This window comes from Neovison vison, chromosome 6 (genome assembly GCF_020171115.1).
Source record: "Neovison vison isolate M4711 chromosome 6, ASM_NN_V1, whole genome shotgun sequence".
Classification (NCBI taxonomy): domain Eukaryota; kingdom Metazoa; phylum Chordata; class Mammalia; order Carnivora; family Mustelidae; genus Neogale; species Neogale vison.
In genome coordinates this window covers 217,941,051-217,955,442 of record NC_058096.1, presented here as the reverse complement: position 1 = coordinate 217,955,442, position 14,392 = coordinate 217,941,051, and the positions used below count along the sequence as shown (strand labels likewise).

The following is a 14,392-nucleotide window of genomic DNA, read 5'->3' as shown; positions in this document are numbered from 1 at the left end:
AAATAAAATGAAAAAAAAACACTACAGGATGCTACAAAAACAGTTCTAAGGGTGGGGTGTCTGGGTCTGGGGGTTGGTTATCTGCCTTTAGCTTAGGCCCTGATCTTGGAATCCTGGGATCATGCCCCACACTGGGCTCTCTGCTTGGCTAGAAATTTGCTTCTCCTTTTCACTCTTCCTCTCTGCTTTCCTTTTCTCTCTCTCTCTCTCTCTCTCTCTCTCTCACAAATAAATAAAATCTTAAAAAAAAAAAACCAGCATGGAGCACTGGTTGTGGTGAAAAAATAATGAATACTGTTTTTCTGAAAATAAATAAATCAATTTAATAAAAAAACAAGTCTAACAGAAATATTTAGAATGATATAAGTCTGCATTAAGGGAAAAAAAGATCTCAAAAAAGAACAAACTGAGGTCATACTTAGGAGAAGGAGGTAAACATAAAGAGCAGAAATAAATAAAATAGAGACCAGAAAACTGTCTAAGATTTATTTATCTGCGTCAGAGAAAGAGCAAGTGGGGAGAGGGGAAGGGTGAGAGACTCTTCAAGCAGACTCCCCACTGAGTGCAGACCTCAACTCAGGGCTCCATCTCATAGCACATGAGATCATGACCTGAGCTGAAACCAAGAGTTAGACACTTAACCCAAGGCTCAATCTCATGATTGAGATCATGACATTAGCTGAAACCAAGAGTCCAGTGCTTAACCAACTGAGCCACCCAGGGACCCCATGAAAACTATATTTTAAAAAAAAAACAACAACTAAGAGCTGGGTTTTTAAAAATATTATTTATTTATTTATTTGAAAGAGATCACAAGTAGGCAGAGAGAGAGAGGAAGGGAAGCAGGTTCCCCACTGAGCAGAGAGCCTAATGCTGGGTTCCATCCCAGGACCCTGGGGTCATGACCTGAGCTGAAGGCAGAGGCTTCAACCCACTAAGCCACCCAGACACCCCTGGGTTTTTTTTTTAACTGTATTTTATTTTTTCAGTGTTCCAAGATTCATTGGAAGAGCTTTTTTTTTTTTTTAAGAAAAGATAAACAAAATTGAGGAAACTTACCTAGACCAAGAAAAAAGAGAGAGAGAGAGAAGACTCAAATAAAATCAGAAGTGAAAGAGTAAACATTACAACTGATACCACAGAAATACAAAAGATCATAAGAGGCTACTATGAACAATTATATGTCAATAAGTGGATAATCTAGAAGAAATGGATAACCCAGAAGACTCCTAAAAACATAAAGGAAACCAAGACTGGATCATGAAAAAAAAATAATTTGAAGAGACCAATAATGAGGAAGGAAACTGAATCTGTAATCAAAAACCTCCCAACACAAAAAAGCTCATGATGACATGGTTTCACTGGTTATTTATACCAAACATTTAAGGAAGAATTTACACCAATATTTCTCAAATTCTTCCCAAAATTTTTAAAGATGGAAACATTTCCTAAATCATCTCATGAAGCCAGCATTACCCTGACACCAAACCCATATAAAGACATCACAGTAAAATTATAAAGGAATATCCCTAATAAAGAGAGATGTAAAAATCAAAAAAAAAATTAACAAACTCAATCTAACACCAAATTAAGAGGATAATTTACCATAACCAAAGATATTTATCCAAGAACTCAAGGGTGGTTCAACATACAAAACTAGATCAAGGAAATATATCACATCAATAAACAAAGGACAGAAAACTCAATTTGATGAAGAAAATGATGTTCATAATATTTAAAACCCATTTATGATCATTTTTTAAGACTCAGAAAACTAGGGATAGTGCAATAATTCCTCTACCTGTTAAATGGTTTTTATGAAAAACCCATAGCTAACACCATACTTGATATTCAAAGACTGAAAACTTTCTTCCTAACATCAAGACAAGACAAGGAAGCTGACCTCACCATTGCTGGTCACCATGAAACTGGAAGTTCTAGCCAGAGCTACTAGTCAAGAACACCAAATAAAAGTCATTTAGATTGGAATGGAGGAAGTAAAACTACCTCTATTCACAGGGACCTGATCCTATACAGAGTAAACCCCAGAGAGTTCACAGGAAAAGTACTGAGCAAAGAACTGTTGCAGGATATGTGATCAACACACCAATATCAGCTGTGTTTTTACATATCCTAGGTGGCTCAGTGAGTTAAGCCTCTGCCTTCAGCTCAGGTCATGATCTCAGGGGTCCTGGGATTGAGCCCCACATCGGGCTCTCTGCTCAGCAGGGAGCCTGCTTCCCTGCCCCCATGCCTGCCTCTCTGCCAACTTGTGATCTCCATCAAATAAATAAATAAAATCTTTTTAAAAAAGTTATTCTGTTTAAAATAGCATCTAAAACAATAAAAACACCTAGAAATAAGTTTAACCGAAGAGTTAAGAAACTTGTACACTGAGAATTAAACACATGTCTAAAATAAATTGAAGAAAACCTAAATAAATGGATCTGGGCCTGGTGTTAATGGGTATAAAGACTTCATTTTTAAGATGGCAATCAATACAAAGAAACCTAGAGGGCTGCCTGGGTGGCTCAGTTGGTTGAGCATCTGCCTTCAGCTTGGGTCATGATCTCAGGGTCTTGGGATCAAGCCCTCTGTTGGACTCTGCTCAGTGGGAAACCTGGTTCTTCCCCCTCCCCAATAAATAAAATCTAAAAAAAAGAAAGAAAGAAAGAAAGAAAATGAAACCTACAGATTCAATCCTTCTCATTATTATTTTTGTGCAAAAAGGGACAATGCCTTTTTTCCACATATGGAAAAACTGACTCCTATGGAATTTCAGGGGGCCCCAATCAGCCGAAACAATTTTATACAAATAAAATTAAAGGACATGGGCTTTTTGAGTTCAGAGAGTACAGTTTGGCAGTTCCTCAAAAGCTAAACATAGAACTACTGTACAGCCCAGCAATTCCACTTCTAAGTATATAGCCGAAGAATTCAAATCAGGAATACAAACAGGTTATTTATATAACAATGTTCATAGCAGTATTACTGACAATACACAAAATGTGGACATGAACACACATACACAACACACACACACACACACACACACACACACAATGGATTATGTTTCAGCCATAAAAAGGAATGCAGTTCTGAAGCATGTTAAAACATAGACAAACCTTGAAAACATTATGCTAAGTATAATAAGCCAATGCAAAAAAACATGTATTTTATGACTTCTATGAAGTATTTAGAATAAGAATAATCACAGAGGGGCGCCTGGGTGGCTCAGTGGGTTAAGCCTCTGCCTTCAGCTCAGGTCATGATCTGGGGGTCCTGGGATCAAGCCCTGCATCGGACTCTGTGCTCAGCAGGGAGCCTGCTTCTCCCTCTCTTTCTCTCTGCCTGCCTCTCTGCCTACTTGTGATCGCTGTAAAATAAATAAATAAAATCTTAAAAAAAAAAGAATAATCACAGAGATAGAAAGCAGACTAGAGGTTGTCAAGGGTGGGTTCTGTGGCATGAGCAAGTTTTTGATAAATGGCTACAGATTTTCTGTTTGATCCATGAAATTATGGAAACAGATGCAATGTTTGCCCAATACTGTGGGTGTAGTTTTGTCACCGAATTGCACAGGCAAAAATCATGAAATTTGCATTGGGTATAAGAAAGTGATCCAGTTTTATTCATTCTCATGTGGCTGTCCAGTTTTCCCAACACCATTTGTTGGAGAGACTATCTTTTTCCCATTACTTCTTCTTAAGTTTTTTATTTAAATTCCAGTTAGATAACATACAGTGTACTATTAGTTACAGGTGTACAATATTGTGATTCAACAATTCCATATATCAACTGGTGCTCATCACAAGTACCTTCCTCAATCCCCACCACCTATTTAACCCATCTCCCCCAACCAACCTCCCCTCTGGTAACCATCACTTTATTCTCTGTAGTTAAGAGTCTGTTTCTTGGGGCACCTGGGTGGCTCAGTGGGTTAAAGCCTCTGCTTTTGGCTCAGGTCATGATCCCAGGGTCCTGGGATTGAGCCCCACATCGGGCTATCTGCTCAGCAGGGAGCCTGCTTCCTCCTCTCTCTCTCTCTGCCTGCCTCTCTGCTTACTTGTGATCTCTGTCAAATAAATAAATAAATAAAACCTTTAAAAAGAGTCTGTTTCTTGGTTTGCCTCTCTCTCTCTCTTTCAATCACTTTGTTCATTTGGTTTTTTCTTCTCTTAAATTCCACATATGAGTGAAATATAGTATAGTACTTGTCCTATAGTACTTGTCTTCTCTGACTGACTGCCTTTGCTTAGCATTATACTCTGTAGCTCCATTCATGTCATTGCAAATGGCAAGATTCCATTTTTTTATGGTAAGTAATATTCCAATATATGTATACACTACATCTTCTTTAGCCATTCATCAATCAATAAATACCTGGGCTATTTCTATAATCTGTCTATTGAAATAATGCTGTTATAAATACTGGGGTGCAAGTATCCCTTTGATTTAGTGTTTTGCATTTTTTGGTTAAATACCTAGTAGTGTAATTGTAAAATATGGTTGCCCTATTTTTACCTTTTTGAGAACCTCCATACTGTTTTCCAAAGTGGCTGGACCAATTTGCATTCCCACCAAAAGTGCAAGAGAGTTCCTTTTTCTCCACATTCTTGCAAACACCTGTGGTCTCCCTTGTTGCTGATTTTAGTCAGTCTGACAGGTGTGAGGTGATATCTCATTGTAGTTTTGCTTGTATTTTCTTAGTAAGAGTGATGGTGAGCATCTTTTCATGTGTCTGTTAGCCATCTGTATGTCTTCTTTGGAAAAATGTCTATTCATGTCTTCTACCCATTTCTTAACCAGATTATTTATGTTTTGGGTTTTGAATTTGATAAGTTATTTATAGATTTTGGAATATTAACCCTTGATGGATACATCATTTGCAAATATATTCTCCCATTCCATAGGTTCCTTTTTAGTTTTGTTGATGGTTTCCTTCACTGTGTATGGTAGAAGTCTAGCCACAGCAATCAGACAACAAAAAGAAGTAAAAGGCATTCAGATCAGCAAGGAAGAAGTAAAACTTTCACTATTTGCAGATGACATGATACTCTATATAGAAAACACAAAAGACTCCACCAAAAAACTGACAGAATTGATAAATGAATTCAGTAAAGTGGTAAGATACAAAACCAATGTACAGAAATCTGTTGTATTTCTATACACCAATAATGAAGCAGCAGAAAGAGAAATTAAGCAATCAATCCCATTTACAATTCCATCCAAAATAATAAGATATGTAGGAGTAAACTTAACCAAAGAGGTGAAAAACCTGTGTCCTGAAAACTACAAAACCCTGTCAAAAGAAATTGATGATGACACAAAGAAATGGAAAGACATTCCATGCTCATGGATCGGAAGAACAAATATTATTAAAATGTGTGTACTACTCAAAGCAATCTATACATTTATTGCAATTCTTGTCAAAATATTAACAGCATTTTTCACAGATTTAGAACAAAAACTCCTAAAATTTGTATGGAAACACAAGAGATTCTGAATAGCCAAAGCAACACTGAAAAAGAAAAAAATAGTAAAGCTGGAAGCATCACAATTCCAGGCTTCAAATTATATTACAAAGCTGTAGTCATCAAGGCAGTATAGTACTGGCACAAAAACAGACACACACAACCGTATGATCAATTAAAGCAGGAAAGAATATCCAGTGGAGCATAACAAATAGCATGGAGGACAAGGGGAGTTAGAAAGCAGAAGGAAATTGAGGGAAATTGGAAGGGGAGGTGAACCATGAGAGACTATGGACTCTGAAAAACAATCTGAAGGTTTTGAAGGGGCGGGGGGGGGGTGGGAGGTTGGGGGAACCAGGTGATGGGTATTAGAGAGGGCTTAAATACCCCATGATTCAAAAAATAAACAACTGAGACTTCATCAAATAAATAAAAACCTTCTGCACAGGGAAGGAAACCATCCAAACTAAAAGGCAACCTATGGAATGAGAGAAGATATTTGCAAATGACACATCTGATAAAGGGTTAATATCCAAAATCTATAAAAAACTTCTAAAACTCAACACCCCCAAAATGAAATCCATTTAAAAAATGGTCAGAAGACATGAACAGACCTTTTTCCAAAGAAAACATATAGATGGCCACAGATACATGGAAAGATGCTCACCATCACCAATCATCAGGGAAATTATAAACATATTTATTGTTTTGGTATTTTACAATCAGGATTATTTTCTCTTAGTAGATATGACGGCTTTCTCACCGATCAGGATCAAAGGCCTAATGACCATCTCAAATCAATGAGATAATCACACTATAGCAGTTTTGCAGATTTTAAAACTGAGTACAGTTAATGCTGATGTTGCCCTGCACTGACATAGTTTACCAGTGACAGGTCTCAGGAATTACTGGAGTATGAAAGAACAGCTCCCCCTATATACACACCATGTCATATACTTGGCTTGTCTCTAGAGTGTAGTTCGCATGGCCCTAACCATGAGATCAGGCAGACTCAAGTCTCTGCTATAACCACAGACTTATTTGATCCTTTCCTGACCTATCCAACTTTTCCCACTTCTCTTCTGACATTTTGGTATCTGTATAACACTTGCCTTGGGACAGCTTGTGAAGACACCACCAAAAATACGAGGCTTAGGAATTAGAACTCATTTTCAAAACCTCACAAGAGCTACTCAAAGAACAAATCAAGTTTCAACCCAAAGGTAAGATGAACTTACCCAGTAAGTTCTCTAGTCATTCTAGAAGAACTTGGTGATACAAGAATCAGACATTGTGGCTCACCCAATATTTCTGTCACTTTGATTCATTCTAGAAACCCCAGTCCATTCAGATGACACAGTCACAGAAGAGAAGATGTTCTATTTCTGAGTTTCCTCAAGGCTCCCTTCATGTCCCTGTTCCTCAGGCTGTATATGAAAGGGTTCATCATTTGAGGGACAACAGTGTACATCATTGAAACCACTGCAGTGTTTCTGGAAGAGTTAGTAAGAGCAGAACTAATGTACACCCCCAAACCTGTCCCATAGAACAAAGATACAACTGACAGGTGAGACCCACAGGTGGAAAAAGCTTTATACTTTCCACCTGCTGATGGCATTCTCAAAACAGAGGACACTATCTGAGTGTAAGAGAAAATGATTCCACACAGAGGAATACCACCAAATATGCTCGTTGCAAAATATATCAGGATGTTATTGATGAGGGTATCAGAACATGCAAGCTGGATGACCTGAACAACTTCACAGAAGAAGAGAGGGATTTCAAAGTCCGTGCAGAAGGTCAGTTGCAACACCATCAGACTGTGCATCAGGGCATCCACAATGATAATGAACAGGGGGAGTAAAACCAGCAGGCCACAGAGGCGGGAGTTCATAATGACTGTGTATCTTAGTGGATGACAAATGGCCACGTAGCGGTCATAGGCCATTACTGCAAGAAGACTACTTTCTAAACTTGCAAAAACCAGGATAAAGCAGATCTGGGTGAGGCAGCCTGTGTAACTGATGAGCTGATTCTGTGTTTGGATGTTCACCAGCATCTTTGGGATCGTGGTTGTGCTTAAACAGATGTCATTAATAGACAGATTAGAAAGGAAGAAGTACATGGGGGTGTGGAGGTGGGAGTCCGAGCTGACAGCCAGGATGATGAGCAGGTTTCCCAGGATGGTGACCAGGTACATGGACAGGAACAGGATGAAGAGGGGGAACTGCAGTTCTGGATCCTCTGTCACTCTCATGAGAAGGAAATCTGAAACATGTGTATCATTTCTGGCTTCCATGTTGTTGATGAATCTGATGGAAAGATGGAGTCAATCAAATGTGTGTTTTCTAAAAGAAAAGGACAAGCACCACTAGAGGCAAAAACCATCTTGGGATGGGATGAAAACTAATAGGAAGGAATAAGAGATGGTGACTTCTGCATGTATATTATTCTGTTTCTTTAAAAATAATAAAAACCTGGGATGCCTACATGTCTCAGTTAAGTGTCTCCCCTCAGCTCAGGTCATGCTGGGGTCAGAGTCCCATATCAGGCTCCTTGCCCAGCAGGCAGCCTGCTTCTCCCTCTGTCTGCCTCTCCCCCTGCTGTGCTCTGTCTCTCTCTCTGACAAATAAAATAAATAAAAACCTTTAAAAAATAAAATAAATAAAAACCTTTAAAAAAATAAATAAAACCTAAAAAAAATAAATAAAAACAAATAAAATAAATAAAAACCTTTAAAAAAAATAAAAACCTTTAAAATAAAAACCTTGATATTGCAGAGAATCAACCATTGTTAAGTCTGAGGAGGGTTAACAGATAGTCATTTTAAAAAATTACCTTGTTTATGATGCTCTGTTTATTTAAAACATTCAGTAATTTTAGGGGTACCTGGGTGGCTCAGTCAGTTAAGCATCTCACTTCAGCTCAGGTCAAAATCTCAGAGTCCTGGGATTGAACCCAATGTCAGGCTTTTCTCTCTCCCTCTCCCTCTGCCCCTTCCCCCTGCTCATGCTCTCTCAAATGAATAAAATCTTTTTTTAAAAGATAAAAAGATAAACTGATATGCAGAATGTGAACAACTTATAATGCTTAATATCTTGATCAGACTTAGTTGTTTTCTTTTAAAGATTTCATTTATTTTATTTGACAGATAGAGATCACAAGTAGGCAGAGAGGCAGGCAGAGAGAGAGAGAGAGGAGGAAGCAGGCTCCCTGCTGAGCAGAGAGCTCGACGCGGGGCTCGATCCCAAAATCCTGGGACCACGACCTGAGCCGAAGGCAGAGGCCTCAACCCACTGAGCCACCCAGGCACCCCAGACTTAGTTGTTATGTGGGTTTGATCCACTCTAAGAAAATTCATCAATTAGTGTACCTTTCTTTGTGTATGTTACACTTCAATAATGATGTTTACTTCTGAAAAAAAAAAGACACATTTGGTAATTTTATAAAAAGAAACAGACTGGGAAGTCACCTGAAGATTCTCTCTGGGGGGCACCTCGGTGGCGCAGTCAGTTAAGGATCCAACTCTTGGTGTAAGCTCAGGTCATGAACTCAGGGTTGTGAGATCCTGCCCTGCTTTGGGCTCCATACTCAGTGGGAGGTCTGCTTGAGATGCTCTCTCCCTCTAAAATAAATCAATAAATCTTTAAAAATAAAAAGGTTGCTCTCTACAGACTTCAGAGTTAGACAACTGAGATAATACATAAATATGTCAAGAAACAAGTTTTTCCAAACTTCCTGCCCTCTTACCACTACAAGATTATAAATAAATGCCAGAAAATTTTATAATGGTCATGTTTTTTATACTTTATTTTTTAAAGATTTTATTCATTTATTTGAGAGAGAGCATAAGCAGAGGGAGACAGAAGCAGGCTCTCCACTGAGCAAGGAGCCCGATGCAGGTTTCAATCCCAGAACTCTGGGATCATGACCTGAGCAGAAGGCAGAAGCTTAACAAACTGAGCCACCCAAGAACCCCAACACTCGTGTTTTTTAAAAGGCAAATTTGTACTCAGGAGGAAATGGTCCTGGTCATACAAGTGAGTAAAAAGATATTAGTAAATGGAATGATGGCAAAAAGCGCAAGGAAACATATGAAGACAAGACAGGAGGGAGGACCATGTGTGACTTGGTTTCAATCACCTGGTATATGTGCTCTTTTCACAGCTGCCTCAGATGAACCTGTAGTAAGACATCTGCTCCCGTTTCCAAACACTGAGTAAGGGATATTAGGTTACCTGTTGGCATCAGACTGGAATAATGACTGACATTTCTGATGAACCTTATGGAATATCTGCTCTCAGGAAGGGCAGAGGGATTGAGTGAGACCCGGGCGCCTGAGCAAGAGCGATTGCCTATGGGAGGCGGCTTAGGTGCATTACTTACTACTTTTCATGTTGAATGAGGCGGTCACAGCCAGATTGCAGTGTCTGTATCCCTAGAGGTTCAATTTCCAAAGCTCCTCATTAACTAAGCAATTTTTCTGTCACAGACATCCCAAGGCAGTGTAAATCCTTAAAGACCAGCACTCTATAGAACAGTGGAATTCAGGGTGGTCCTTTCTTGACCCTACAAGACCAGGTGTACCTCATGTACATTTGGGTCTGTTCATCTCCATTTCTTTTTTTTTTTTAATTTTTTATTTCTATTCAGCGTAAGAGTATTTATTATTTTTGCACCACACCCAGTGCTCCATGCAATCTGTGCCCTCTATAATACCCACCACCTGGTTCCCCAACCTCCCACCCCCCGCCCCTTCAAAACCCTCAGATTGTTTTTCAGAGTCCATAGTCTCTCATGGTTCACCTCCCCTTCCAATTTCCCTCAACTCCCTTCTCCTCTCTAACTCCCCTTGTCCTCCATGCTATTTGTTATGCTCCACAAATAAGTGAAACCATATGATAATTGACTCTCTCTGCTTGACTTATTTCACTCAGCATAATCTCTTCCAGTCCCATCCATGTTGCTACAAAAGTTGGGTATTCATCCTTTATGATGGAGGCATAATACACCATAGTGTACATGGACCACATCTTCCTTATCCATTCGTCCATTGAAGGGCATCTTGGTTCTTTCCACAGGTTGGCGACCGTGGCCATTGCTGCTATAAACATTGGGATACAGATGGCCCTTCTTTTCACTCCATCTGTATCTTTGGGGTAAATACCCAGGAGTACAATTGCAGGGTCATAGGGAAGCTCTATTTTTAATTTCTTGTTCATCTCCATTTCAAATAATTTGCAAATATAGATACACCATTCTTCTCTAACTAAATTTCAGTCTTCATTGTTTATGTATTAATGAAGGGATTTCTATCCAATGAATGACATCAGTAAGTCTGATATCAATTCTAGTTGTGAAAATATAGTTTGTATATATTGATATAAATAATACAGGTAAAAATATAGCTGAGTTGTTATAAAATGGGAAACTCTCAAAGGTTTTTCTTCTGGGTGCCTGAATGGCTCAGTGGGTCAAGCCACTGCCTTCAGTTCAGGTCATGATCTCAGAGTGCTGGGATTGAACCCCACATTGGGCTCTCTGCTCAGTGGGGAGCCTGCTTCCCCCCTCTCTCTCTGCATGCCTCTCTGCCTACTTGTGATACCTCTCTCTCTCTCTCTCTCTCTCTCTCAATCTGTTAAATAAATAAATAAATATTTTAAAAGAAAGTTTTTCTTCTAAGAATCACTGTTTCCTGAAGCTTAATCTTCACTGTGTATATTTACAAGTATATTTATAATTAGATTCTAATTTATCCTGTGTGACAATTTTGACTATAATCAATGCAGACTCTGTTACTTCTTTTTACATATTGTAACTATTTTTTCTTTTTTTTTTCACAGTATTTTCAATTTACGTATTTGTTCACTTTAGGGGACTGTGGGTTAAAATTATCTAAAAACTCATATGAATCAATAAGAAAAACATAAATCCAGTAGAAATACCACAAACATATATTTAAAAGAAAGGGAAACTGAGACCTGAAACCATAAATATCCTAGAAGAAAGCACAGGCAGCAATTTCTCTGACATCAGCCACAGCAACATTTTCTAGTTAAATCTCCTAAGGCAGGGGAAACAAGTGAATCATTGAACATTGTATCAAAAACTAATGATGTACTATACCTTGGCTAACTGAATTTAAATAAATACAAAAAAGCAACATTAAACTATTGGGACTACATCAAAATGAAAAGTTTCTGCACAGCTAAGGAAACAGTCAACAGAACAAAAAACAGTCTACTGAATGGGAGAAGATACATCTGATAAGGGATTAGTATCCAAAATATGCAAAGAATTTACACAACTCAACCAGGAAAAAAAATAATCCAATCAAAAAATGGACAGAGGAAATGAATAGACATTTCTCCAATGAAGACATACAGATGGACAACGGACAATGAAAAGATAATTAACATCTGATGATTAGTGATCATGAAGAAAATGCAAATCAAAACCACAATGAGATGTCACCTCACACACATCAGAATGACTTAACAATAAGCTATGCCAATTAATTCAAAAATACAAGAAACAGGTGTTTGTAAGGATGTGGAGAAAAAGGAAGCTTTACATATTGTTGGTGGGAATGCAAGCTGGTGCAGCCACTGTGGAAAACAATATGGAAGATTCATCAAAGAATTAAAAATGGAATTACCATATGGTCCAGTAATTCTACTACTGGGTATTTGCCCAAAGAATCCAAAAATACTCATTCAAAAAGATCATATATATATATATATATATATATATATATATATATAATTTGATATTTTTTTATATATATATCCCTATGTTCATTACAGCATTATTTACAATAGCCAGATTATGGAAGCAATCCAAGTGTCCATTCATAGATGGATGGATGGATAAAGAATATGTGATATAGGGGCCCCTGGGTGATCAGTAGGTTGGAGCCACTGCCTTCAGCTCAGGTCATGATCCCAGGGTCCTGGGATCAAGCCCCACATCAGGGGGGGTCTCTGCTCGGCAGGGAGCCTGCTCAGAGAGCCTGCTTCCCCACTCCCCCGCTGCCTGCCTCTCTGCCTACTTGTGATCTCTGTCAAATAAATAGACAATATCTTTTTAAAGTATTTTTTTAAAAAAGAAGATATGGTATATGCATACAATGGAGTATTTCTCAGTCATAAAAAAGAATGAAATCTTCCCATTTGCAACAATATGGCAAGATATGTTAGAGAAATGATTTTACATGATTTCACTGATAGGTAGAATTTAAGAAACAAAACAAATCATCAAAGAAAAAGAGAGACAGGGCACCAGGGTGGCTCAGTCAGTTAAGCATCTGCCTTTGGCTCAGGTCATGATCCCAGGATTCTGGGATCAAGTCCCACATCAGGGACTCTGTTCTCCATCTCCCTCTACCTCTCCCCACCCTGCCCGTGCTCTCTTGCTTGCTCTATCTCAAATAAATACATTCATAAGATCTTATTTAAAAAAACCCACACAAACCCCCCCCCCAAAAAAATACTCTTACATACAGAGAATAAACTGCTGGTTACCAGAAGGAAGGTGTGTGGAGGGATGGGTAAAATAGGTGAGAGGGATGAAGAGTACATTTATCATCATGAGCACTGAGTAATGTATAAAACTGCTGAATCATTCTATTGTATAGCAAAACTAATATAATACTAATTATACTGGATTGAAAAATGTTTAAATTTTAAAAAATGTTTAAATTAAAACTTTATAAATAATAAAAGAAAAGGAAGTTAATATGTGAAGATGCCCAGCCACATAACAATAAGCTATGCCAATTAATAAATTATTTTTACTCCCACCAGGTTATCAGAGTCCTTGAAAGTATACTGATGTGATATAGATTATCAGGACCTTCTAACGTGTGTTAACTGGCTCTCTTATTTCCATCAAGGGACATATATGAGAGTATTCCAACAGGTTATTCATAGTAACAGAAAACTACTTACAAACAAAATTTCCATCAATATTGGACAGGATACCTACTTTGAAAACGCACCACATATCATGTAAAAACACAGAGGAATGAAAATAAGTTATTTATTCATATGCCCAACATGATTAAATATCAAAGTACAATAATGAGAAAAACAATTAAGATGAAAATGCATACATCATATTAAACTTCTAACAAGTTTGAAAACAGGCAGATTTATAAATTGAACAGGAATATGTATCAGATGATAAGAGGATGATGTTTAATTCTACTGCCAGTTTCAGAGGGCAAATATGATTAAATACTTGAAATTTCATAGAATTCAACCCAAAAGAAGAACTTCAAAGAAAATAAGTAAACGGGACGCCTGGGTGTCTCAGTTGGTTAAGCAGCTGCCTTCAGCTCAGGTCATGATCCCAGGGTCTTGGGATCGAGTCCCACATCAGGCTCCTTGCTCGGCAGGGAGCCTGCTTCTCCATCTGCCTCTGCCTGCCTCTCTGTCTGCCTGTGCTCACTCACTCGCTCTCTCTCCCTTGGTCTCTGACAAATAAATAAATAAATAAATGTCAAAAGTGTTTGCACCTAGAACGAGGAGAGGGTGATGTTAAGTGGCAGATCACACAGATAGGTCCTAGGGTGATGGCATTGTTCTTTTTAATCCATGGGTAAGTGTAAATGTTCTTATTATGTGACTATTCTTTCAAATCTACAGGTAGATTTTATGCACTGTTAAGTATATACAACATTAAAAAGCAAAACTGAAGAAAGATCTGCCATCTTCCCAACTGGGAATACATCCTCCCAAAGCTTTTTATTCTTTTCTTTTTTTTTTTAAAGATTTTATTTAGTTATTTGAGGAAGAGGTAGAGAGAGCATGAGTGAAGGGATGCAGAGGGAAAGGGAGAAGCAGGCTCCTGGCTGAGCAGGGATCTCAATGCAGGGCTGGATCCCAGGACCCTGGAGTCACACCCTGAGCTGAAAA

The 14,392-nt window shown here is 38.3% G+C and overlaps 1 protein-coding gene across 1 annotated transcript in view; it reads right to left on the bottom strand.

Moving 5' to 3' along the window:
* Positions 1–6,711: 6,711 nt before the first annotated feature.
* LOC122909758 (olfactory receptor 7G2-like) overlaps positions 6,712–14,392 on the bottom strand; it is a 65,206-nt gene continuing 57,525 nt past the window's right edge. Inside the window, exon 2 of the mRNA XM_044254278.1 lies at positions 6,712–7,786. Coding sequence (XP_044110213.1) covers positions 6,835–7,773 — 939 coding nt within the window. The 5' untranslated portion in view covers positions 7,774–7,786 and the 3' untranslated portion in view covers positions 6,712–6,834. The remainder of the gene's footprint in view (positions 7,787–14,392) is intronic.